Raw genomic sequence first — 27,712 nt, forward strand, 5'->3', positions numbered from 1 at the left:
GTCATACAATCTGAACTTGGCACTGTATATATAAAACCTTAGACAGCATTCATACAGGTTGTTTACTTGTATATGAAAAAATAAAGCAGAATACACATGCACAAGCCTTGATTGCAGTTGAAAACAATTTAATAGATAATTCAGTTATTTTTTTAAAAAATCCTGAGTCATGATCAATTCTGCACAGCAAAAGAGAACGCCAGCTTTTGAGTTTCACTGATTATTCGCCGACATGCACCAATTGAAAAGGGTTCAATGGACGGTAGCAGAGGATGAGATCCAGAATGTAAGCACCCAACAGTTCTGTTGGTCTCTGTCTGTCTCTCTGTCTCTCTCAAAAACTTCTCTCTCTCTCTCTCTCTGAAACTGTCTGTCTGTCTCTCTCAGAAACATGTATCCAAACACTGCTATTTTCTCATGTGTAAAACAGTACCACATTGGACCAGGGTTCTTCATGGGTGAAACTGAACAAATTTCAAGGGCTGACAAAATTAACTGCAGGACAGATCACTCCAAAGCACCCAGTGGGTCCCTCGTTTGCCAGGGGAAGAATGCAACCAACACCCATTTCAAGGAATCCTGATTTGCCCCACTGAAGTCTGCTGCTGTTGCTACTTCCTGGTCAGATTCCATTCGCTTCTGCTTAAGCAACGAGGAGACGTTGGCCATTAGGAACGCCACTCTTGGTAGCTACCTCAGGAGCTACAGGTGGTGGCCTCAGCCAGAAGATGCTTGGCAATATCAGTCAATGCCGAGAAGGCTAAACTCTTGGGAAATTCCTGGAGAAAGTCTCTGCCTTCTTCCAAACTTTGGGTAAGTTGTGGATCCAGAGGGACACAGCCTGTTGAAAGGAAAAATACCAAAGTGAACAATGCTTTTCTTCCTTCCGTTCTCTAAAGGAAAGTTATTATGTCACTTTTTTCATTTCTGATGCCCTGGTTGTTGGTCTGCATCTCCTGTTTTCTCGTTAACCTGGATTTAGATATTATGCTACCATGTTTCCCTGAAAATAAGAGCCTGTCTTAAATTTTTTTGAACCCTGAAATAAGCGCTTAGCCTTATTTTCGGGAAGGTCTTATTATTTTGGGGCGCTTGGAGCAAGACGGAGCTCCTCTTGCCATCTTACCTGATTTCCAGCTCTGTCCCCCTAACCCTAACCAGAGGAAATGGCGGAGACCAGGTGCACATGTGGTTAACTATTTTCGGGGAGGACTTATTTTGGGGAGGGTGTATTTTGGGAGGGAGGGCTTATTTTAGTGCATGTGCTCAAAAGCCTGATTGGGCTTATTATCCGGGGAGGTCTTATTTTCAGAGAAACACAGCATGTTAGGGCTGCCTTTAAGCATGGTATCTAGAAGTCACAACTGGCAGGGCTTGCAAATTATGCTAAGCAATAAACCACAACGGTTATGTCCAACTTGCTAAGATAAAACCAAACACACATTATTATATTAGCGTGCTGCGTGCGAATCTAGCAAGTTACATAAAAATACACAAAGGACCCCTTGAAATCTGCATTCTCCCAGATCTAATTCTTGGAGAAATTGCAAGGTAAAACCGACCGGCGGTCCGACAATATGATGTTGAAACTGTGACTGTTCTCCACGGAGACAACCTTGGATAGTGGAGTTTGCAGTTATGTCTGCTAGTTTACTAGTTAATATTCAGTGAGAAAACACTCACCCAGGAATGGGACACCTGCATGTTTGGCCAGTTCTTCTCCACCTCCTTTAGAAAAAACATTTGTGCATTCCTGATAGGATAGAAAACTTTGTTATAAAAGCAGGTGATGACAAAGGCTGTATTTGTAAGAAGGAAGATGGACGGAAATAAAGGTCACAGCTGCTGGAAAACAGAATATCACTTTGCACACATTCATAAAGTTATGGGCATCTTTTCCTAAATGTAAGAAGAGGGTAGCTGCAAAGGACAGTTGAATCCATCCTGTATGCCACGAAAAGACCCAGCAGATACCTTCTCAAGAGTTTCCCAGCAGCTGCAACTGAGAAGTTACTCTGCTCTAGTCCAATTTAAGTTCAAGCCAAGGATACCCCTCATTTACAGAGTTCTGGCCATCAAAATAACAACCTGCAAGTCTTTAAAAGTGAGGATTTAACTTTTCAGCTCATGCTGCCTTTGGAACAGTGGTGGGATGCTGCCGGTTAGACAACCGGTTCGGTGATCACGTGCTTCGCGCGCAGTTTTACAAAAACAGACCTGGGTTACCACTTGGGAGTAACACAGCTAAGCCGCGGCAATCCACTCTGCCGCGCCAATCAGCTGAGAAGATAAAGGTAAGTAAAGTGCAGGGTGGGTGGGCGGGCCAATCTGCTCGTCTGAGTTACCGGTTCGCCCGAACCGGTTGAATCCACCCCTGCTTTGGAGAGGAAGCTTGGTGTAGTGATGAAGGCATCAGGCTAGAAACCAGGAGAGGTGAATTCTAATCCCCTTTACGCACAGAGCCAGCTGGATGATCTTTGACCAGTCACACACACTCAGGCTTTAGAAGAAAAAGGCAAGGGTAAATCACTTCCAAAATCTTGCCAAGAAAACTGCATAGATTTGTTGGGTGGAAGGTCAGATTTTCACATTTTGTCCTGCTTAATTTTTCAGGTCTTCACATCTCTTAAGTCAAAAAAGATACCCAAGCATCGTTGGAAGCAATTCTATTCTGCCCTCAGTTGTCACTACTCCCAAAGGTGCTTTTTCAAGAGGCAACTGAACTTTCTGGTTTTTCTCTGAAGACATTTCGTTTCTCATCCAAGAAGCTTCTTCAGCTCTGACTGGATGTTCTTCCATTCCCCACCACCATCCAGTCAGAGCTGAAGAAGTTTCTTGGATGAGAAGCAAAACGTCTTCAAAGGAAAACCAGAAAGTCCCGTTGCCTCTTGAAAAAAGAAAAAAAAAGCACCTTTGGGACAGCCATGACCTGGATCGACTGAGGACCTCCACAGAACATGTAGCTGTCACTAATTTCAGCAATTAGATACACGGGCCAATCTAGGCTTGGCGCCCAACTCTCACCGAGCAATGGGGACAAACAAAGCCGCTCATGTTCTCCACAATCCCGAGGACGCGCAAACCGGTTTTCTTGCAAAATGTCAGTTCTCGCCTTACGTCTCCCACTGCCACTGCCTACGGGAAGGAAAAGATAGTCAGTTAAAGGAGGGAAAAGCTCCGAAGCATGAACTGCTTTTGTTAGAAATGATCACTCGCCAGCCACCCTTGGCAGCTACACTGGAACGTATCTTCTAAAGCGGGGGGTCTCCAACCTTGGCAACTTTAAGCCTGGAGGACTTCAACTCCCTCGCTTTGCTGGCTGGGGAATTCTGGGAGTTGAAGTCCTCCAGGCTTAAAGTTGCTAAGGTTGGAGACCCCTGTTCTAAAGGATCATCTTGGAAGGGAGGTTATCCAGACGGTGAGCTTTGGAGCACGACGGCATGGCAGAAAGATGAGATTCAGCCATTCTAAAAGCACAGTGTGTCATGAAAAGGCGGGGAATGTGGCATTCACTATTGTGTTTTTTCAAAAATCATCCAGATAACTGCCGGCTTCCCACATTTCATGTAAGTCTTAAATTTGTTTGGGTTTGAATCAGGCCAACTGACCGAACCCGGCCAACTGGGGTCCAGTGCATCATTCAGAGTTAAGCATGATGGGTTAAGTTAGCGGGCAGTGCATCGGCTGATTTCAGAGACGATCATCCCCTGCCTTGAAATCTGTATGCCGCTCCAGCAGATCATCCTCTTTTAACGACCCCCATAATCCCTTGCGGGGTGGAGTCTGGGCAACTGAATGGAGCTGAGTGTTTACTGGCCGGATGCCCTTCCTGTCGCCAACGCAGAGTTCCCCCCCCCCCCAGCAGATATATTCTCAGCCCAGAAAGAGAAATATCTGCCTCTACCTAGGCTCGAACTCACAGCCCCCTGATTGTGAGGCGAGAGCACCCCCTCTAGGCCACCGCACCAGTCCGTAGGCAGCTCCAGCAGATGCACTGGAATATAAACTGATTTTGTCTTCAATTCTTAGCCTTGAGAAACAAAATGCAGAACGTCAAACTCTGGGGGATCCACTTTTGGGTTATTCAGATCAAATGTTCCGTTTTCTCTGGATGCAGGAAACTGGTAACACCCAAAGCCAGTGGCGGTCAGTGCCTGTTACCTGAGGCGTGGTCACCAAAACTGCCCCAAGAGGTTTAAAAGGCCGGAGGGATTCTACTGTGGAGATGTGCTCATCGGACGTCCCAGGGGGCGTGTCCACAATCAAGAAGTCGAGTTCTCCCCAGGTAACGTCGGCGATAAACTGCTTTATTAAAGCTGTAAAGATATAATATGCAAATGAGGATCACTGATAAAAGAGCACGAGAGACGCATTTCCGAATTTCTTCACCCAAGCGATACAGGTAGACCTCAATTTACAACAGGTTCATACAACATCTCTGAAAAAAGTGGCTTATGACCCTTTTTCACACGTAGGACCGTTGCAGCATCCCCGTGGTCATGTGATCAAAATTCAGCTGCTTGGCAACTGACTCATATTTATGATGGTTGCAGTGCCCCGGGGTCATGCGATCCCCTTTTGTGACCTTCTGACAAGCAAAGTCAACGGGGAAATCCAGATTTACTTAACGACCGTGTTACTAATTTAACAGCTGCAGGGATTCGCTGAACGATTGTGTCGAGAAAGATCGTAAAATGGTGCAAAACTCACCGAACAAGTGATTCACTTAGCAACAGAAAATTTGGGCTCAGTTGTGGTCATAGATCAAGGACTACCCGTACTCGCTTTGGGGGTGGGGGTGGGCGGTGGCAGCTGAAACATGCCGTACCGTTTTTCTTTGGTCCTCTCCACACCACGGCGTCATCTGGTTTCTCCAGGAGGAAGCCGATGGACATGAGAGCAATGCTTTTGTCCTGGTCCACGAAGACTGGCACCCAGCCACTGTCACACTGGTGAACATCTCGGTCCTGCACACTGAGCATGCGAGGGATGCTGGGGCCGCACAGGTCCACATCGAGGATCCCGACCTAGAAAAACAAGCAGTCCTGTTCTGAAAGAAAGATCTCACAAGGATTTTGCCTGGAATAATGGTGGCGCAGTGGTTAGAGTGCAGTAGGGCAGGCTACTTCTGCTTGACTGCCGGCTGCCTGCAATTTGGCAGTTCGAATCTCACCAGGTTCAAGGTTGGACTCAGCCTTCCATCCTTCCAAGGTGGGTAAAATGAGGACCCAGATTGTTGGGGGGCAATAGGCTGACTCTGTAAACTGCTTAGAGAGGGCTGTAAAGCACTGTAAAGCAGTATATAAGTTTCCTTCCTTCCTTCCTTCCTGGTTAGAATGCAGTATTCTAGGCTAATTCTGCCCGTAGTCTGGAGTTCGAATCTTACCAGGCTCAAGGTTGACTCAGCCTTCCATCCTTCCGAGGTGGGTAAAATGAGGACCCAGATTGTTGGGGGCAAGAGGCTGACTCTGTTAACTGCCTAGAGAGGGCTGTAAAGCACCGTGAAGCGGTATATAAGTCTAAGTGCTATTGCTTCCAAGCAATAGTTTGGAAGCAATAGTTCAGACACTATTGATGGTCTGCAACGAGAGCACAGGTTTAAAAATAGGCGACTGCTGAATGTCTCAAAATGCTGGCATTCTCACTTGAAATCTGGCAAGACTTTGAGGTCATTTAAATTAAATCTGGCAATTCCACAGAGCTGAGATCATATAAACTGTAGTTCCCTGCGAACACTACATGATCTCAACCTCCGTTTATTTTCCTAGGAAAGGAGTAAAAAATAAGGAACAGCCTTTTTAAAACTCCAGGAACCAAATCAATCAAGCAGACTAAATCTAGGCAGCTAGAGTTGTGTTTGGTTGGAAAATGTGTACTGGAGGAGGGAAGGCAGAAGACCAAACCATGAAATAACCGGGCTCTTCTGAGACGACTTGAGTGGGAGCTATGAAACAGTTGGGTCAAAAGGTACACCCTGTCTATGCAAAGCTCAAAAGGTAGAGCAAATAATCTTATCACGGATACCTCTTGCGTTTCACAGATCTCCTGACACAATGTTTACCTTTTTTCCTCCTCTATACAACAGCTGGCAAACCTAGAGTCCTCCCAATATTAGACCAGCTGCCATCAATCCCAACAAGTACAGCCAATAGCAAAAAAACAAAGCAAAACCCTACATCCCACTGCTCTCTGCTTTGACTTATGTTGGGCATGGATAATCTATCTTCTCAGAGGCTGTACTTGGTAGGACAACTCAAATTTTTCAGCTTTCAATTTCCAAACATTAAAAAGGTAAAGGTTCCCCTAGCACGTATGTGCTAGTCGTTCCCGACTCTGGGGGGCAGTGTTCATCTCAGTTTCAAAGCCTAAGAGCCAACGCTGTCCGAAGATGTCTCCATGGTCATGTGGCCGGCATGACTCAACGCCAAAGGCGCACGGAACGCTGTTCCCTTCCCACCAAAGGTGGTCCCTATTTTTCTACTTGCATTTTTTTACATGCTTTCAAACTGCTAGGTTGGCAGAAGCTGGGGCAAGTAACAGGAGCTCACCCTGTTACGCAGCACTAGGGATTCGAACCGCTGAACTGCCGACCTTTCGATTGACAAGCTCAGTGCCTTAGCCCCTGAGCCACCCCGTCCCTTTTCCAAACATTAGGGGCATTCAAAATTTGTGACATGCCTTGGGGATTGTAAAGATATTTTGGTTTACTTTAATATCATTTATATATGCTTGGTAAGTAGCTCCATACATATAGTAACTTTTGAACATTTTTGTTTGTTTCATTTCCTTAGTAGTTAAGGTCTGGAGTACGCAGGGCAGAGATTTTCCTTTTACTGGGGATCTGGAGAATTCAATTCATTTTTCTACATGATGCCAGGCTTATTTTAGGACCTATCCCAGAGGCTTTGTCTGTTTTCCACTTCAGAACAGCAGGAAACCATGCCCCTTAATTTGGCCGATTGAATCAGCACAATCTCTATAGAGAAGAAAAGAAAAAGAAAAAAAACCCAGGACCCAAGTGCAGCTTTAATGCCTCACCATGCCTTAGAGGGAGATGACTGGGCAAGAGCTAAATGACTCATGCCATCCGCTTCCTTAAGCCGTCTTCAGTCCAACAGGAAAGAAAGCTTCCTATGTTGGATGTTGGAAACCTTCCGTTTCCCAATCCAACCAGCTGTGGTAGTCATAGCAGGACACAGGGAAATAAGTGGGTATCAAATCACAGCCTTGGTCTAATATGTAGAGCACAAAGAGGTCAGTAGATCTTCAGATTTCAGCCATAAATCTCTAATTTGCAATACAGCCCACATCAGGGGTCTCCAAACTTTCTTCAACTCAGGGGTGGGCTTCAGATCCTTTAGCAACGGGTTTTCGCTGCCCTGTTGCTGGGTGGGCATGATCATGGTGGGCGTGGCCTAGTTGGCTGCCTGCACCACTGGGGAGGGGGCGTTTTTCACCCTCTCCAGGCTCCGGAGGCTTTCCTCGAGCCTCTGGGAGGGTGAAAACTGCTTCCCCCAGGGTCCGGAGGCTGGAAACAGGTCCATTTCCAGACTTCCGGGAAACCCTTTTTTCGCCCTCCAGACCCTCTGCGTGGCTCCTGCACTTACCCGGAATGATGAATGGACTGTGTGGAGACTCCTGGGCGGGGCGGGATGGGTGTGGCCAGCCAGGGGTGGCATTTGAGGGTTTGCCGAACCCCGGCGATCCTTGGCTACAGGATCGCCCAAATCCTGCCGAACCCCCGGGAGCTCACCCCTGCTTCTACTCCCAGAATTCCTCAGCCAGCCATGCTGGGGAATTCTGGGAGTTGAAGTCCACAAGTCTTCAAAGCTGCCATGTTTGGAGAGCCCTGGTGTACATCGTAGGGCTGGGTGGGCAACCTGAAGTTCTCCTTTCTCTTTTTCTGACCTCCCCACCCCCAAGAAAGCTTCCTTCAAATCACTAGAAATTCGGAGCAAAACACTGCATGTCAGTGGAATTATGATCATGGTTGTAATAAAGACGTAATTCATGGCTGAACTTCTCAGGTTGCATGGCTAAATCTGGAAGCCCCAAAGTGTCTGTGTGGTGGTGATGGGTTAGGGTTGGGGGGGGGGGGAGGAGCTGCTTTAACTTTGGCACGGTATTGTCTTGAAATGTCACATACCTTTTTCCCAGCATGCTTGAAAGCCAAAGCCAGTTCAGTGGAGATGGTGCTCTTTCCAACACCCCCTTTCCCTGACAGCACCAGGATTATGTGCTGGACCCCAGCCAAGTTGCCTCGTTCTGCCAGGAACAAGAGAAAATAAGCAGAGACAATTGAAGTGACATCTGACAGAAATTTAAAAAAAAAAGGAAAAATAAGAGATGAGGAGCGATCAGGGTTTGCAGCATCAAAGACAACCCAAGCCTTCCTTCCAATTCTGATGGTGACTGGAATGGCATTCTGCAAATTCCTACAATTGTTTTCAGTTGGTCAAATTATGCCCAGATTCAAGGTGTCTGGGGCAAAATAAACGTTAAGGTCTTGTCCTTAAACACGCCAAATTAAAAGAAGAAGCAGCAGCAGGACTTTGCTTAAGCAGAATCAAACAAGAATCCGGTGCACCCAGAAGAACTTCCAAAAGCAAATGTACTTGTTGCAACCCAAGTAGGTAGTAAGAAACTCAGTCAGTGTAAAAACAAACTTTATTCGAACAGCTGAGAATTACTTCATTCTCAGCAAAGTCCAACTAAATTAAAGCAAATTCCTCCCAGCACAATTCCTCAGTCCTATCACCAACCTTGGTCCAATTAGGCAAACTGCCAAAGGCCTTTCTTGGCAAACTTTCAGAAGACACCGATACAAAATAAATGCAAGACGACGAAGCTGCCAATGTTGTTTTCCGGCAAAGCCCGAACGCTGTTGCTGGTCTTTTAAGCCTTATGAGAGGGGCCAATAATCTCCTGACCCTACTCCTGAGTCGTCTTCTTTGCTTTAACTGGTCTTGCCTTCTGGCAGTTCTTCTCATGTGTGCATTAGGAACAGGCTCCTCCTGTTCCTCTGCCTCACTACTGTCAGCCTCTGGAGGCTCTGGAGTCCGCACCTCACTCCCTGATGCCCCTGGCCCCACCTCTGCCTCCGATGCAGAGCCCTCATCTGGGCCTTCCCCAGCCTCCAGGACTGGCCCACGCTCTCTCTCAGCCTCATCGCTGTCCGACTCCATTGCCAGCTCCGCAGGCTGCTGGCGGACCACAACAGTACTTATCATTACAAGAGCACAAGACTCTTGACTGTTTTAGCTACTAAAAGCTAATAAAGTTTCCATGATGGAAAGGGCAGCAAAATGCTCTTTGTAACGGCAGTGTTTGGGGTAGGGTTAGGGGCATGCTGTAGAGTCAGGTGCCCTAAAACGTCCACAATTCAGGAAGGAACTCTTTCCATTTTCCCAAACATTCAGCAGGGCAATATTTACCAGCCCCAAATACAGTAGATACGGCCAGAAACTGCAAAAGCAACAAAGCTCTTCTGTAAAGAGGTGGCTGTAGAAATGACAGGAAGTCAAGAATGGAGTCACATCCCACACTAACCTACATGGTTAATTGTGGTTTGACTAAGCTGCAGCTGGCTGGATCATACACTGCACTAAGTCAAAGCCAAAGAAAAGTGACAGTTTAACCTGAACGAATGCAACTAGTATATTAACAATCTTCCTGAAACGCATCAAAACTTGCACTGGAGTGGATTACAATTCCCATCATTCCTGCACGAAAAATAGTTGTCATACATTGGCGGGCCACTGAACTGGAAAGCTGGTCTAATATATTAGGGCCGTGATGGCGAACCTATGGCACGCATGGCAGAGGTGGCACGCAGAGCCCTCTCTGTGGGCAAGTGCGCCATCGCCAGCTGATCTTCCGGGTTCCGTCAGGCGGAGCGGTGAAATTTAAATTTCTTTCCTTACCAGTTCTGTGGGCGTGGCTTGGTGGTGGTGGGGTCATGTGAGTGGGTGGGTGTGGCTATGTGACTGGGGGATCAAACGACAGAAACTCACTAACAATGTCCTGCTGGAGCAGGGTTGGACTAGATGACCTCCAGGTCCCTTCCAGCCCTGGATTATCCTCTGAAGCTGCGTCTAGTGCCAGGTTTGTAGTCTTTCCTTCCTCTCCTTTTCCCTCCCTCCCTCCCTTTCTTTCTTTCCTTTCTTTCTTCTCTCTCTCTCTTTCTTCTCTCTCTCTCTCTCTCAAACCCCCCTCCCCATTTTTTGCCTAGCAGGCTTCAGCTTTTTTACCTTTTAAAAAATGCTTTTAAAAGTAAAAAAAAAAAAAAAGGCTCTGACGATCGCGTGACTCAGCTGGGCGTGGGGGAAGGCAGGGATTTTTGCTACCAGTTCTCCGAACCACCCGCCGCCATTGCTACCAGATCGATCGATCCGGTCCGAATTGGGAGCATTTCACCCCTGGTCACATGCCTGTGCGCCGACCAGCTGCTCTGTTCTGGGTTCTGGCACGCACATGCGCGCTGACCAGCTGGTCTTCATGTGAGGACCAGCTGGCCAGCGTGCATGAGCATACCGGAACCCGGTAGAGCAGGTGGCCGGTGCGCATGTGCGCAACAGAACGTGGAACCGGGGCTCCGGCACACACACCGAAAAGGTTAACCCATCCCTATGTTAGGGCATGCTGCAAGCAATCAAATACACTGTTCTTTCTGACATTCTCTGTAAGTCTAAGAAAAGATGCAACTTCTCTAAGGAGATACCTATTGGTGTGATGTAAGTGTATGCATATGTTCTGAATCACCTTTTCATGTCTGGATTGCTGCATACCCTAATGAATAGTTCTGAATATAAACTCACAAGCCTTATTGTTGGCCAACAACGGAAAGGTCAGCCAGCAATTAGGTTGACGTACAACCTTACCCTACATGGCAACCTCCAGGTTTTGGGTGTGCAATTCCCAGAATTTCCCATCCACATGACTCTGATGGCTAGGAAATTCTGAGAGGTACACATCTGGATTGTATCAAACTGGGAAAACAATCAAACCACATACAGTTTTAGATTAGGGAGACTGCATATCTAACAATTATCACCCAGATGCTCTCTGTATGGGCTACATTTTCACCAATGCTTGTTATGTTTTGACTGTATCACCCAAGGTCAAATGAAGAAAAGTCCATTCCTTGGAATAAGATCAGAGTACAGAGCAACCATTCCCTTAAAACGATGCCCACTCTATATTTCCTACTTCTGTATATTTAATGTGCTATAAGCAAGATTAGAAAAATAATAATAACAAGCACATTAGCTAGGAAAAAAGCAAAAAAGATAAACCTCAGAATTCTAAGCACAAGTGGACAGCCAAAAAGCTTAACCGGGTTATAGAATTAAGCCATTTTCAGAGTCTGTATAATGGCCTGGTTCATAAACTCAGCAGAAAAATTGGGTTTGCAGAATGTATGAAATTATACAAGAGTAATCAAAGCTGAAACCATTTTTTTTTACAAAGCTGTTGAATGCTGCCTCAGGGCCTGATCTGGTGAAGCAAGAATAAACCCAGCTGATTGTTGGGATCCAAATTCAACCATTTAGATTTTGTTCTAAACAGACTTTAAAAACAAAAGACAAAGAAGACACAGACTATTACTTGATATGGAATAGATTTTATGAGGGGTTAGAGATAAGAGGTAGAAATTAGATGAAGAAAGATTATTGCTAGGTGTGAATTAAATATAAAGATGGTTTATAATTATAAATATGCCAATATAATTAACAGAATTATAAAAAAGCTAATATAAAGAGAAATTTAGCTAAAACCATTGTTACATTATTACTATTGTTACCAGTATATGTATTATTTCTTTTTTTCTTTTGTAAATGATATACCCTGACAATACACTGTATTCAAAATGATTATGAATAATAAATATTTTTTAAAAAATATTTTGTTCACACTGAAATTAGTGGCCATTAAGTCACAAGCAACTTACTTCACTGATTTCAATAGGAACCAAGTTCAGATAATTTGATTTTGATCCAGACCACCATTACTGATTTGAAATATGTACAGATAGTCCTCAATTATGACAACAATTTCGGTTGCTAAGCGAGACAGTTGTTCAAGTGAATTTGCCCCATTTTATGACCTTTCTTGCCACAATTGTTAAATCAATCACTGCAGTTGTTAAGTTAGTAATGCAGTTGTTAAGTAACTCTGGCTTCCTCATTAACTTTAACAGCAACCACCATAAATATGTCAGTTGCCAAGCATATAATTTTTGATCATGTGACCATGGGGGATGTTACAATGGTTGCAAGGGTGAAAAATGGTCATAAGTCACTTTTTTCAGTGCCAACGTAACTTCGAATGGTCACTAAACGAACTGTTGCAAATTGAGGACTACCTGTATTACTGATTGCATTGGAATGAATTTCTGAATGACATTTCAGAGGAAAAGTCATCCCGTATTGGAAGAATGAAAGTGATTTAATGATGTCTGCCTTCACTGGCATGTTTAAAATCAAGATTCATACATTTACAATTGAGAACCAGCATGCCCAACTGCTCTGCTATCCCTATTCACAATCCTCTCTCATTTAATAGCTGCAACCGGTAATAGTATTTGCAACACATCCTATATCTGGGGGAAGCCAAGATCCAAGACATGTTGATTAGAATTCCATGGCTTCTCAGTCATTGGGCCTTATAATGAAGACTGTCCAAGATGTAAACACCTCTAGTGTGTGATCAGAGACTCAGAGAAGGAAAAGGTGAATAAGTATGTAGATGTTGAGTCACCCAGGAATTTCCTGCAATTTTAACACGGCTAGGCTGAAGAACATCATAATAAGTTACTCGGCTGCATTATAAGAGGAAGAAACCGTCTCCTTGGACAGAGAATTTTGAACACCCCAAAATGTATTAGGAAAATGAAAACAGGACTCCTGAAACCCTGGTGGGGGACAAAGAGTTGGACAGCGGGACATTTGCCTGGAAATGGAACCTTCCATGACACTGGCGGAACTCATCAGAAAAGCCACAGAAGGTAATGTTGGGGTAATTCGCCCCTCTTTTTCTACTACTAAATTCATTGGGGCAAAAGTTCAGCTTTCACATTCTGTGTGTCCCTGCCATTCTCTTTTAAAACGGATGTACTGTCATCCAAAGAGAATGGCTTGATTAGGACTTTGTTGTCCAAAGGGAAACAAGAAGTTGGGAATGGGAAAAAAGAAACCAATATTCAATAGCAAAGGTTAGCTAGGATATCTCTGGTAGTACAAGACATCCTTGACTTACGACCATTGGTTTAGTGAAGTTACAATGGTGCTGAAAAAAGGGACTTATGACAGATCCCTGGTCTTACAACCATTCTCATGTGATTATGAACTTCCCAACGGGCTTTTGATAAGCAAAGTTAATGGGAAAGTTGACAGGAGGTTGCAAGTCATGGTCACCTAACAACCACGGCAAAAAGATATAAAATTTATGCAGTCACATGACGCCTCACTAATGACCACAGATTTTTTCAGTCCCTATTGTGGTCATAAGTCAAGGACTACTGTATTAATATATGAACAGCACATTGGCCTATCATATTTTGATCCTGGTGTTCATTCAAAGACTTAGTCAATTTATATGCTATTCAGAGACTGGGCAACCTCTAAGGAGTGGGGTGGTAGAATCACTGAAGGGAAGTGGAGAATTTTTTTCAGACTTTTTAATTATATATTTCTTGGTGGTATTAAAGAGTTTGGGACCCATATCTCAATATCACCAGCTAGGAAAATGCTCCATTATCCCACTGCTGAAATTGTTCCCAAATGCTACTAGGCACAATCTGGAGATCCAGATGGACCACAGGCAGACTGATGGGTAAATAAACAATGTAAACAATGTATACGTTTAAGCAAAATATTAGATATGAACTGTTATAATGAATACTAATAGGGAATATTTGTAACTCGGAGTTGAACTGTGGTGTCTAATGAACAATTAAAATAAAAACGTGAGTTTTAATTGTGTTTACATTATGCCTTAAATGAATTCCATTTCTCATGTAGTCCTGTAAGGAAAATCTCAAACAGATAAGGAATTATTGCAGGAACAGCTGACTAGCTTAAGGCTATAACTGAAATTCAGAAATAAATGCCTGGCATCTGTGCTTTAAATGCTTATGCCATCTGGTCTCTCTCTGGATTCTCCCTGCTTCCATTCCAATTAATCACACGGGTTTCCATTTAATTAAATATACTCACATTTGCTATGTCACTGTTGGTATAATGGATTTAAGTGATGACAGTATCTCGAATTCGGTGAGACCAGATTTAATTTCTCACTTGGCCATTAGACTTATAGCAGCAATGCCTGGCGGTTTCAATCCATCAGGCAAAGTTACAAATAACTACCGAGTGTTATTATTGTTTGGTCACTTCTGGTCTATTGAAAATAACTCTGCTAAGAAAAATGAGTTATGGCTATTTTTCTGATTTCGAAGTAAGAATGGTAGAGGTTTGCCTCCTAGAGGCTTCATTTTCACCTTTAATTCTCCTACTGGTGACATCACCTTGTCAATGAATAATTTCCTGTACTCTCCTCTAGAAAACTGGGGGGTGGGGGTGGGGAGTGTATTAACATTTTGCAGTCTCTCAGGAGTTAAGAATCCCTGTATTAAGGCAAAACTTTAGGAAACAGAAACATCAGTAATTCTTACTGATGTTTCTCCAGAGCAAGAATTTACTATCTTCCAATGGCTTTCATAGGACGCAACTGTAAAATATTTTGATCTGTTATTCTTATAAAAAAGGCTTTTATTTTTATATCCCCACTGTGGATATAACCAAGACATATTAATTATTGATTAACCCCATCGCTAGTAAATATTTACACCAATTGTAAATATTGGTTTGTCCAGATTTATATCCCAGGAGTCTCATGTGTTTGGTTTAAGCAGGTGCCGTAGGTATTACGAATGGGTTCAGAACAGGTTCCAGCCATTTAAAAAATATAATTAAGCTTCCCACTTCAATTTCCTTTTCTCCCAGTCATCTCTCTGCAACTGGATTGCCATGTGGTTGGTTGTGATTTCACACTGAGACTCATACAAAGACAATTTGATAGTGTGATAGAGCACAATGCTAATAGGAAGGAAGGGCAGACAGGTTGATTACAGTGATTGTGTAAGTGTACCACACCGACCCAAAAAAGAAGGGAAAAGATCTAAATCTGGAATAAAGGCAAAAGGGCAGAATTAAGTTCGTGAATGTAACATGTAACCTCCACTCAACGAAACACAAGGGTTGTTTTGAAGTAATATGCTACATCCAAAAAAATTACTACCAATATTTTTAAATACCATTTTTTTTAAAAAAAAAATTATACATTTTTCTTTAACCTACATAAATATTTAATAAACTGTGTATTGTCTGAGTCATTTTACATATACATAATAATGAGGAACCTCCTTCAGATGAAAACATAATCAAAAAAGTATTAGATTGTGTAGCAATGGTAAGTTAACATTAAAGACTGAATGTTTTTTAATTTGGGATTTGTTGAATAGAATAGAATTCTTTATTGGCCAAGTGTGATTGGACACACAAGGAATTTGTCTTGGTGCATATGCTTATCAATGGTTAGATAATAAAGGTAGAAATTAGAAGTTGGAAGAATACTATAATATATAAGTAAAAAATATTACTACTATTATTATGTATATGTAAAATGACCCAGACAATACACTGTTTATTATTTTATTTTATATTATTAGACATTTTTGGTAGTTTAGCTTTTTCTAGGTATTGCTTTGTCTTTTCCTCTGAGATTTTTTCTTGACCATATAATTTTTCATAGAACTTCTGAATTATTTTCCTTTTAATCTCTTTTGGTGTTGTAAGATTCCCCTTTCATCTTGTAGGTTACTTATCAGTTTCTTCTCTTTCTCCTTCTTCATCTTATATGCTAGCCATCTTCTTGGTTTATTGGCATTTTCCCAAAAAATTGTTTTTCTCTTTTGATTTGTTGTGCCAATTCTTCTTTTCCCATTAGATTCAGCTTATGTTTTATTATTTCCATTTGGTTTTTTAATTTTCCCTTTTGTGGTTCTTTTTGTAGCTCTAATTCAAGTTTTTTATATTCTTCTTCTAGTATCTTTTACTGCTGTCTTTCCCCCCTATTTTTTCTCACTATATAGGTTATAGCTAATCCAGATATATACTTTGATAGTGTCCCATAGATTTTGTAATGAAGTCTCTTTTTTCTCCTTAAAGAAGAATTCCATTTCTTTTACTGTTTTTATGTCTTTTACTTTTACTTTTATGTCTTTTACTGGACATAAACTGTTTCAACCCCTACCCTCAAAACGACGCTATAGAGCACTGCACACAACTAGACACAAGAACAGTTTTTTCCCCGAAGGCCATCACTCTGCTAAACAAATAATTCCCTCAACACTGTCAGACTATTTACTGAATCTGCACTACTATTAATCGTTTCATAGTTCCCATCACCAATCTCTTTCCACTTATGACTGTATGACTATAACTTGTTGCTGGCAATCCTTATGATTTATATTGATATATTTACCATCAATTGTGTTGTAAATGTCGTACCTTGATGAACCTATATTTTCTTTTATGTACACTGAGAGCATATGCACCAAGACAAATTCCTTGTGTGTCCAATCACACTTGGCCAATAAAAAATTCTATTCTATTCTATTCTATACATTCATCTTTTAGTATAGATCGGTTCAATGTCCACCTTGACCTTTTCTTTTGCCCCTTCCAACTGACTTTTATTGGGTTGTGGTTGGCCCATATATTAGTTTCGATCTCTATCTCAATTCCGGCGACATCCATATCATATCGATTCTAGGCTTGGGTGGGCTATTTGGGATTATTGTCTTTTCTATATCTAAGAGATTTGATATTAGAGGTCAAGGTGAAGAAGTACCTTTAGAGGATAATAGAGAGAAAATAGAAAATGACAAGTGTTCTGAGCTTAACTAGAACTAGCAAGAAAGCATCTACCACACCATCAACATCGGCTGCTTCAAGCCCATCAAGCCAAAGAACAATAGACACTATGTGCCAACAACAAAAAATGAATACATTTCCGAAAGACATACAAATGGTGCTCCAGTCCATCCACGAAGCCATGGCAAAGAACCATAACGAGATGAAAACCGATTTGAGAGAAATGAAGGAACAGATCCACAATATGGATGAGAGACTAGGGAAATTTCAGCAAATAACAAGGTACCAATATTTTTTTTAATGTACTAATATTGTTAACCTTGGCAACTTTGTGTTTTTAAACTTTCAAGTTTTTAAACATCTTTTCTTTAAATGTTTTTAACTTTGGTAACTTTAAAATGTATGGGCTTCAATACCTTCACATCTTAAAAGAGTTGCCAAGATTGAAAAACACTGCACTAGTGATCGACTTACAACAATTCATTTAGTGACCGTTCAAAGTTACAACAGCACTGAAAAAAGTGACTTAGGACTGTTTTTCACATGACCGATGCAGCGTCCACATGGTCACATGATCAAAATTCAGGCGCTTGGCAACTGGCTCATATTTATGACAGTTGCAATGTCCCCGGGGTCACGTGATCCCCTTTTGCGACCTTCTGACAAGCAAAAGTCAATGGGAAAGACGGATTCACTTAACAACGGTGTTACTAAATTAATAACTGCAGTAAGCCACTTAATGGCGGCAGAAATGGGGCAAAAGTCACTTAACGAATGTCTCACTTAGCAACAGACATTTGGGGGCTCACAGACTAAGTCTGTCTGTTATTAACACAGCTGCTTGCAATTACTGCAGGTTCAAGTCCCACCAAGCCCAAGGTTGACTCAGCCTTCCATCCTTTATAAGGTAGGTAAAATGAGGACCCAGATTGTTGGGGGCAATAAGTTGACTTTGTATATAATATACAAATGGATGAAGACTATTGCTTGACATAGTGTAAGCTGCCCTGAGTCTTCGGAGAAGGGCGGGATATAAATGCAAATTAAAAAAAAATTATTTATTTTGTGGTCCTAAATCGAGGAACAGCTGCATTCACTTACTTCTCTTGCAATCTCTGCTCTAAAAACAACATTAAAAAACCCATTAAGCTCCAAATAATCACAACCACATTAAACGCCATAACCATCATGAGAAAAAAAGCAATATATATATCTTAGATAATTATATTATATAATTATATATTATATAATTATATATATATATTATATATATATATATATATATATTATAATATACATATATATATATGTATGCGACCCCGCCTGATTCACCCAACCCCTGCCGATCACAATGCGGGTTCGCAGCCCACACTGAATCCAACCGCCCCCAACTGAAGCCTGACCCGCGTGTTTGCCTTCACGTGAGGCCGTCACGCAGCTTGTCGTGTGAATAGAGGTAAACCATCCTTCCCGACTGAGGGGTGACCCCCTTTCCACCCACCGCCTGGATCCGTGGGGCCGGGCCTAGTCTGAGGGTTAGGCCGGCATTCATCAGGGCAAATATCTCTCCTGTTGAACTTCCCTCACTGAATCCCCTCCCCCAACTTGGCGCCTTCCCTCACGCACTCACCCTCCTCCTCCTTCTCCATGTTGCTTTCGTTCGCCTTCCCTCAATCTGCCCTCGGAGAAGTGAGTGACACCACCGTTGCCTAATCAGGCCTCTCTCCTAAATACCCGCCCCCTTTTCTTACACCAATAGGAAGGCAAGCGCGAACGGCTTCGCCCGCCTTCTGATTCCATTCGCGGACGAGTGCCTGCCTCTAAAGGCGATTGGAAGGAAGGCGATGCTAGGGGGCGGGACCGAGTCTCCCTTTCTCAGCCAGTCAGCTTTTATTCCCACCGAAGAAGCCGCTTTCCTCCTCTTCTTTTTGCGAGGCAACTCCCGCAGACAACAGAGAGAGAGGGGTGTGGCGGTGTTGGGGTTGTGACGTCACTGAAGCCACCGCCCACGCGCCGCTGGGCAAACCAATGAGAGCCCGAGGTGCGGGGCGTCTCTCGCGCGCTTTCCTCTCGCGGCCGGGGAGGGAGGAGCGAGACTGAAAGCAACGAACGCCGCCCCCACCTCACCCCTCAAAGGAAGCGGGACGTGGAAGCCTCTCGCGAGGGACGTGCCCAATGGGAGGAGAGCGAGAGGGCGGCTCCGCCCCTTCCCCGCGCGAGAAGGGGCGGGGCGGATGCTGCGCGATGACGCAGGTGGGAAGGAGGTGGATGCGGAGGGAGGGGAAGAAGGCCGCGTAGCGGGGATTTGGGGCTGAAAGGAAAGGCGGGAGCCTGGGCGGAGGATCCCCCGGAGGGGAAAATCGGGCCCGGATTGGGAACGCCGGCGGGAAGCGCTGTCCTCAGGAGACACGGGGGAGGCGCGCGAGCCCCTGAGGTAAACGGAGCCTGCGGCCTACCCGATATTCCGACGGCGGGCAGTTAAACAGTAAAAGCTCTTTAAAAAAAGTGGGGGAGGGGCTTTCGCAAAGCTTGCTGGGAAATTTTCGCACGGGATGTTGGGTAAATGAGGCTCCCCGAGTCCGATACCTCAGGCTTCCCTGAGGGGGGAAATCTTCGGACTCCGGAAGGAGGGAAGGAATGAAGGGCGGCCTTCTCGGGAGGCCCCGCGGCTGTCTCGCCTCTCTCCCCATAATTTAAACCCAGTTCCGGCGGGCGGGCGAGAGGGAGGACGTCCTTCCTGAACCCGCCTAATCCTTTGTGGCCTGAATTGGCCTCTTTTTTCTTTTCGTTCTGGTTAATGTTAATTAATCATTCCTCCTCCCCCCCCCCACGCCGCCTTCTTTCTCCTTGGGTTATTACTATTCTTCATTCTTTGGGACAATTACTTCAGTTTTGTTAATTGGACGCTGCTCTTCCATCCCCTGGCTTCTCAGATTGTATATATAGTATGCAATATGTTATATACACACACATATAGTATATATTGTATATATAGTTGTATAACACTAAAGGAGGCAGCTGCCCCTCCCTCGGGAAAATGCGTTGAAATGCTAAACTTAACGTTATTAAAGGTTTTAATTTAATACTCCTCCAAGTACGTGGTGGTCTTTTTATTAGCCTGCTTCAACAAAGCATGTGGATTTTAATAATAATAATGAAGTTGGGAGGGGAAGCCTGAAGGTCCCCTTGGAAATGATTTTTCATGGACAGTTTAGTGTGGGCTTGGCAAGGGATGAGGGAAGAAAAAGGCTGTTAAGATTCTGACTCTCGATATTGCTTTCCAAGATTATTTTTTTGGGGGGAAATGTGGGATGGAGATGGTATGAAATAGTTTGGGCTGATCATTCATTTTGGTAGTTGATTATTTTCTTTGGAAATAGAATAACAGAATTGGAAGAGACCTTGGAGGTCTTCTACTCCAACCCGCTGCTCAAGGAGGAAATTTTACCATTTCAGACAAGTGGCTGTCCAATCTCTTTTTCAGAATTGCCAGAGTTAGATATGTGCTTGATTCTTTTTTTCACATTTTCACTCTTAAAGCTTCATATTCTGCTTTCAGTTGACAAGAAAGTTCTCTACTCTGGGTTTGAAACAAGTTGAGAAAATATTGTCTTTCGAGTGAGGACTAAAATAAACAAAAAAACCCCATATTTTGTAAACATAAATTTTGTTTGCAGTTGGTGGCGACTGTTTTCTACAGCAAATATATTCAAGCCTGGCTGATATCTATTATTTTGCATTTGTTTGCATATGAGAGTCATTGTTGATGGTGGTTCCAGAAATAAGAATGCTGTTATAAAAAAAAAATTGCTGGACATCTGTTCAACTCCAAAACACAGAAGCTCTGAAAGACTCCCTCAACCTGAAATACTGATTTTAGAATTATCAAAATCATGCTTATATCTTTTTCTTTTCCCATGCATATTCAAGCTTTTTCCTTTTGGTAATGTTTTCTTAAAGTGAAAGGCAGTTTTGGGACTAGTTGATTCAAATATTAGACAATTAATGCCTTTGAATTTGCTTTAGTATACTTGGATTGCCATTTGTTGTATGTGTTTAGCTCATTTTCTGCTTGGGCACCTTATCCAACCCTAGTTTTTAAAACTACTGCCTTCAGATACACCGGAATGTTTTCAGTAGTAATCTTCTCCTAAGGCAGCTCAGTTGTTGAGCTGTCAAGCAGAATTTATTGGATCACTCATTTGAGTCACTTTAATAATAAGGTTTGCTGTTGATTATATGATGCTTGTGTTAGGCAGATCTAAGAACATTAAATATTGAGTACTTATTAGCTCAAGTAACATTTAGGTCTCTCTGATAATCATTGTGAATTGGCTGGAAGTGAGGAGTCCTAGAAAATGTAAACATTAGTAAGTTATGAGAGCGTTTTTTACACATTCAGGAATGGTTATGGTGACCCATATCACTGCTACTATGGACTGACAATAGAAAAAAGATGTGTTGAAACTTTTGAGTTGGATTGAGCTCTGAAATAGATAGGGGGGGATATTGTAATAAGCTGGAGATAAATACATATCAGGAGGTACATATAGAATATTTAATTTAATATGGTCATTTTCCTGCTTACTGAATCAGTGATTGATCCAATGTCCTTAACAATTACTTCAGTTCAACTTATTTAAGAATAGCTGTCTCATTTCCTGCCTTCGTCTGTATATTTGATGGCTTCTCTTCTACTGAAGAAGAATTTTGATGGAAGGAAAAAAAATCTGAGGGTTGGCTTAAAACAATATGGGTTATTTCAAGCCAGTTTGGAAACGATCAGTATTCTAGACTATGTTTTCTGTTCCCGTTGGTTTTGATCTCATTCATTTTGGCCAAAGATTATTTACTGTCATATTTCCTATGCTGCTTTTGTGGTGGAGTGCATCTTCTCTCTTTAAGTCTAGTGTGATAAAATTGGCACTAGCTGATAAGTGGAGTTTCAATTGTTTTTCCTATGTATATAGCTTACTATATCTTCTCTCTCTCTCAGCACAGAATATACCTTAATATGTAATGTTTGTCTGAAGGAAAAAATATGTTGCACATTGAGACGATTCATTTGAAGAGGGCATTGTGAGTAAGATCTTGCTTTGCCTTCCAGATTACCTCTCCAAAGAGGCCATGGCGCGACGTATGCGCAATAGTAGAGCTTGGCGCTATGTTCTGAGTGGAGTGCGCCGAGAATCAGATTCACGGACTTTTACAACAGCTTCTGGAACCCATGGCTGGTCATCTGACACTGATGGGCAGGTGAAGTACGCTTTGTTTTTCTGCAAGTCTACCTATAGGATACAATTCCACTGGACACTTGACACTTTCATCACATTCATGTTGTAAATTCTGACAGATTGTACATTCATACAATGAACTGAATCCAGAGACCATATGCAGGGCTCAGAATGCATGTCAGCGCATATGTAGTGCTTGCCAGGAATACATTCACTTCAACACACTGGTTTTTGGATTCAATGCTGCAGCTGTGCGAGCCCAGGAAAATATGCAACTTGCTTTAAATCACATTTTGTCCTTGAATAAGGATCTCTGCATAGCCTTAGTTGATAACTAGGTTGGCATTGAATCAAACCTAGAAAAGTTTAATGTTTTATGCCAGGTAAAGTAAAGAAGTACCTACTCCTTACCTGAGATACTAAATTGCTGGTTTCAGTACTTTTTTTTTTTAACAATGGAAGTGGCTACCTAGAACAAGAATGCCGTATGGCTTGTTAACAGTGCCATCCTAATTGGTGCTCGTGGCTTCTTCCTTTTGAATAAGCAATGAGGGTTTTTTTTAATGGAAAAAGTTGTAAATTTAGACAAACCACGGAAGGAAACAAGTTGCTCTTGATGATAGAATAAGTGATAGGGCATAAAGTCAATTTTTTTTAAGAATTATGCCTTAATGTAACTAGTACAAAGACAGCTTGAATAAACTATTTGCCTGGTCCTCTAACTATGTATGTTCTAGTCCTGGATAAAATAAAGGAAGTATATTTTCTACTTTTCTCTTTAATTTAGAAAAGATAACAATGATTAAATCCTATTTTAAAAAATTGGTAGAAACAATACCTGGTGCTATGATTGTTTTATGTGCTTGGTTATCAAACATTGATCCTTGAGAGTTGTGTATTTAACACTTCTTTAATCCAATCTGCATAGAATCAAATACGTTGTAATTAACTCCATGATTAATACTGGAGTTTCTTAAAGCTAATTACCTTGAATTTGGCAGGATTTAATTTGATACTAGTCAGCTTTGGATTGTCTAAAAATTAAAGACATGGGCTTTGTGGCACCCAGAGCACGTACACCTTAAACTTTTCCCAGGGACCCCTGTTGTTGCTAAATGTTTTCTTAGAATAAGAGGGAAAGGTAACCATTCTTTCTTCTTTCTCCAGCAGCACAGTGACTCTGATTCAGAATCAGAATTTCCTTCTCAATTGCCTTCCATCCCCACAGCCATACCTGTGACAGGAGAGTCTTACTGCAACTGCGAGAACCAGAACGAAACTCCATATTGCTCTAACTTTCACATGGCTCATCGTATGAAAGATTGCCAGTGTGGAGAGGAAGATGATTGTGAGAAAGCTTCTGAATTCTTTCTTTTGTGTTGTCTTGTTGATCCGTTCAGCCTCTGCCAAGCTATAGGTGTATAAGTATATATTCGGAAAGTGATGCCAATGCACAGGGGGACATTTGGGGGGAAATAGAAACCTTGTCGAGTTTTTGCTATAATATGTGCTGCGGTATATCCAGGGATATATTTATAATTTTAGCAACTAAATCAGTGCTTTTCAAACTTGGCCACTTTCAGACGTATGGGAGAATTCTTTAAACTTGCATTGACACTACATTTGAAAAAACTGAACTAGATTATTATTTTTAAAAATTCATTAACTAAGAGCAAATTAATAGGCATAACTTGAGGTGAAAACCGTTGGAGGTGTTCCCCATTCACACCACTTTTCTTCTCCATGTCTTTCTCTCCAAAGATTTTGACTGGGTATGGGATGAATTGAACAAATCGGCAAATACTCTCTTGACTTGTGACAATCGTAAGGTAAATTTCCACATGGATTACAGTTGTGGTACTGCTGCCATCCGGGGGAACAAGGAACTAGCAGAAGGTCAGCACTTCTGGGAAATCAAGATGACCTCACCTGTCTATGGCACTGACATGGTATGTTGGATAAAACCTGACAATAGGTACTGTAATTGTTTTTTTTTTAATTAAATTCATCAATAATTACATTTCAGTGGTTTCTGTCACTGGCAGTTGGGCAGCATTTACATTAAATACACCATGGGGTGGTTATAGCGGCACTATTTATTGTCTTTAATTTCTGTTTTTTAAGATTGATTTTGTTCCACCAGCTCCAAACAGTTTGTATCCAACTTTACTTTTAAAAAAATGCAGCCAGATATCAGAGAGGCTGATCAAGTATCAACAAAGCCACTATCTTGCTGGCATAAGCGCAAAATACTGCCAATATAGGAGAGTGATACGAGGTTGAGAACTGGATCTTTTTGTGAGGAAGCCACTTATATACACATGGGTTGAGTATAGAATATACAGGCTGTTGTTCTTGTGAACAGAACCTAGAGTCATCACAGTTTTCCTATATAGTATCTTTGCTGTCTGGATGTGGCAGTGTTGTTGGAGAATAACTGAATAGTCCATTTTCAGTATATGGAAGATTTTGAGGTTTAAATTCTGGTATTTCTAGCTAAAGAAACAAATGATAAATAAGAACAGAATAGTACTGGATTCAATGGCTAAATAAATCTGCTTTGTACAAGGCACTTCTCCATAAATTGTGATTTTGAAACCTCCAGAGATTGGGCTCGTACAGCACTGTATGCCAAAAATCAGAAAGAATACATGACCATGCCCAACTTAACAATGACAGTCTGTCAGTTCCAGTTGCAGTCATTAGGTGAATCACCATGGTTTATTAATGATGTCACGCGGCTTTGACTTGTGACTTCCTGCTGGCTTTCCCATTGACTGCTGGGAAATCAGCAGTTGGAAATTTGGTTGGAAATCAGCTGTGAATGATAAAAAGAGAGATCACAGGATCTTGGGGCTCCTGTTGTAAATGTGTGCCAAGTGCCAAACATCCAAATTACAATCCTGTGACCCTAAGGCTATACCACTGTTCTAATTCAGTGCTGTCTTAACTTTGAGCAGTCACTAAATGAATGGTTGTTACGTAAGGAGTAATATTTGATCACTTTTGTGTTCCTTCCTTCCATCCCATGCCCTCTAGATGGTGGGAATTGGAACATCGGATGTGAACCTGGATAAATTCCGTCACACCTTCTGTAGCCTGTTGGGAAAAGATGAAGACAGCTGGGGTCTTTCCTACACAGGTAATAACAGCAAAGGTTTCATTTATTTATACATCTGGATTTGTAATTTACAGATGAATTTTTGCAGCTTACGCCTGAATACAAGAACTGTTTTTCCTAAAGTTTTGTGTGGATGTAACTGTCCCTTTGTAATAGTCGATTAGCAAATATTTGAAAATCAGTTAGCGTTAGAGAGCATTTTCTGGCATTCACAGAGAAAATTTGTTCCTCTTTATTAGAGAATGATTTCTAAAAAGTGATGGCAAATCATATACACAATCTCAAAATTGATTTGGGATTTGAAACACTATAATTTCACAAATATTTGAGGAAGCATTCTAGGTCTTGGGACTAAAGAGGAAAAAAAATCCAAACTCTTTGAAGAACTGGACAGTTTATTAAATGTTCAGCTTATATTTAGGAAACATATTTTTAAATATCTAAAATGTCATCAGGTAGAAATCATGCCAGGCTTGTTCTTTGTGGGTCTGGGAAATAGATCAATGGCTAAACATTTGGGGGGGGGACTATTTTGGTGAAACATTAATAAAAACTGTTGAAAGGAAATTGATTGTTTTAGAAGACCATGGACGTTGCTAGAGGCGTTTAGGTAAATGTCAGGTTCCAAGGAACACCCCCAACGAAATAAAGCTCTGAGGCTTGAGGTTCCTTAAAGTTCCAATTTATTAGAGATGTCATGTTGGTTTTCCACACCCTGTTGACAGTTCAGAGCCCTGTCCCACACCCACAAGTTCATCACATTGTCCAATCAACTCTTCACACTCAATTGGATACAATCTTCAGGCAGTCTCCATCAGACGCAGGATGTCCTTGAATACGGAATGTTGTTATGACTAACTTTCTACTGCTCCAACAACAACCCCCTCCCATCTTCCCCAGCTAAAATATGTGGCAGTTAAGAAGCAAAAAAGAAAATTGCCTTCCAAAACTGACAGTAAGCAGATAACTATCTGATGAGAATTTTGTTTTGCCTCTTGCGTTACAAGCTTATCTTAAATAGAGTTAGATGAACTCCATGGGCTTCTTTTTACCTTTGCAGAAATTAGAAGCTTATAATTGCAAATGTCCCTTTCTCTGCAGGACTCCTCCAGCACAAGGGGGAACGGAGCAATTTTTCGACAAGGTTTGGGCAGGGCTCCATTATTGGGGTGCATCTGGACACATGGCATGGAACTTTAACCTTTTTCAAAAACAGGAAATGTATAGGTAAGGTGGAAGAGGCCAGACGTACTTTTAAACTAGTGAAATATGGATAAAATGTATGGGAGGATCTCTAAAAGGCAAGGTATTGTTTTCCATTCCAAAATCAGACTTTATTTTAATAGGGGAGAGGGTATATCTTGCGGTACAGCTACCTGGAAAGGACCACCTAAGCATTTACCTGTTGAAAACTAACCTGCATAGCATAATGTAGAGTAAACTAGAAGAGAATAATTGTATTAACAAATCGATTTAACAGATTGGTTGGGGCGAAGGTGTCTCTGCTGGAGATAGAGGCCTCTTAAATAGCAAATACACATTTCAAATATGTGTAAAATGACAATTTATAAATCGGCTGCTTGGTTATTGGATTTGTCCATGGTTCTCGTATAGCTTCCTAGGAAGCCTATAAAAACTCACCGGTCAATTTTCAGTATTGGGTCCATAGAAAAGGACAACAGAACCATGCAGCTGTAATGTATTTACAGCCTAAAGTGGAAGGTCTCATTGTAGAAATGCTAAAGGAATAAAGGAAGTGCAACTTTACCCCCAGACAGTCTCTTGTGTTGTCTCTTTTTCCCGCCATTCCATGTCTGCCTGTTAACCTTTGCTGATTTTTTGACTCAGGTGTGGCTGTCACCAAGCTCCAGAACAAGAGGGTGTACCCGATGGTGTGTTCGACTGCAGCCAAAAGTAGCATGAAAATCATCCGCTCCTGTGCTACCCCCACCTCTCTGCAATACCTCTGCTGCTACCGTCTCCGCCAGCTGCTTCCGGACTACGTGGATACGCTAGAGGTGCTTCCCCTCCCTCCAGGACTCAAGCAGATTTTGCACAACAGATTGGGCTGGGTGTTGAGCATGAACTGTGGCTCGCTCCAGTCCTCCTCCTCCTCTTCCTCCTCCTCCTCCTCTTCTACCTCCTCAGGAAGTGATTCAGACAGCTCTTGTGGCTCAGATGCCGAGGCATGCCATCGGAAGAAATGCAGGTGGAGGACTTAATTTATTCCCCCTCCCCTTCAAAAGACAGTGTTGTCATGAAGGATAAACTGTTCCCTCAGTGTTACCGAGTGACATTTTACCTTCCTGATTGTATCCCGTTTGAACACTAAAGCCCGTTTTAATTAAAGAGACAAAGCAGTTTCCACAGCTTCATTGTACCACGTGGCCAGGCAGGTCATCAACTCTGGTTTGCCACGTTTC

The 27,712-nt window shown here is 42.3% G+C and overlaps 2 protein-coding genes across 5 annotated transcripts; one reads left to right on the plus strand and one right to left on the minus strand.

The window, feature by feature from the left end:
* Positions 1–111: 111 nt before the first annotated feature.
* On the minus strand, positions 112–18,678 carry NUBP2 (NUBP iron-sulfur cluster assembly factor 2, cytosolic). The gene is made up of 7 exons (XM_058157884.1): positions 18,565–18,678; positions 8,147–8,265; positions 4,829–5,027; positions 4,162–4,316; positions 3,025–3,135; positions 1,684–1,753; positions 112–841 (listed from the first exon to the last, which is right to left on the minus strand). The coding sequence occupies exons 1-7, from the start codon at positions 18,581–18,583 to the stop codon at positions 696–698; spliced, it is 819 nt and encodes a 272-aa protein (XP_058013867.1). The 5' UTR covers positions 18,584–18,678; the 3' UTR covers positions 112–695.
* SPSB3 (splA/ryanodine receptor domain and SOCS box containing 3) lies at positions 12,863–27,650 on the plus strand. Of its 4 annotated transcripts, none has more exons than XM_058157880.1 (7): positions 12,863–13,006; positions 22,042–22,190; positions 23,336–23,516; positions 23,930–24,117; positions 25,208–25,310; positions 26,391–26,516; positions 27,138–27,650. In XM_058157880.1, the coding sequence occupies exons 1-7, from the start codon at positions 12,958–12,960 to the stop codon at positions 27,509–27,511; spliced, it is 1,170 nt and encodes a 389-aa protein (XP_058013863.1). In that variant the 5' UTR covers positions 12,863–12,957; the 3' UTR covers positions 27,512–27,650. The 4 variants fall into 4 exon arrangements, with proteins under 4 accessions (XP_058013863.1, XP_058013864.1, XP_058013865.1 ...); XM_058157881.1 differs by having other exon boundaries at positions 12,865–13,006; positions 23,339–23,516; XM_058157882.1 differs by lacking the exon at positions 12,863–13,006 and adding an exon at positions 18,884–19,187.
* The last annotated feature ends 62 nt before the right edge of the window (positions 27,651–27,712 follow it).

This window comes from Ahaetulla prasina, chromosome 14 (genome assembly GCF_028640845.1).
Source record: "Ahaetulla prasina isolate Xishuangbanna chromosome 14, ASM2864084v1, whole genome shotgun sequence".
Taxonomy (NCBI): domain Eukaryota; kingdom Metazoa; phylum Chordata; class Lepidosauria; order Squamata; family Colubridae; genus Ahaetulla; species Ahaetulla prasina.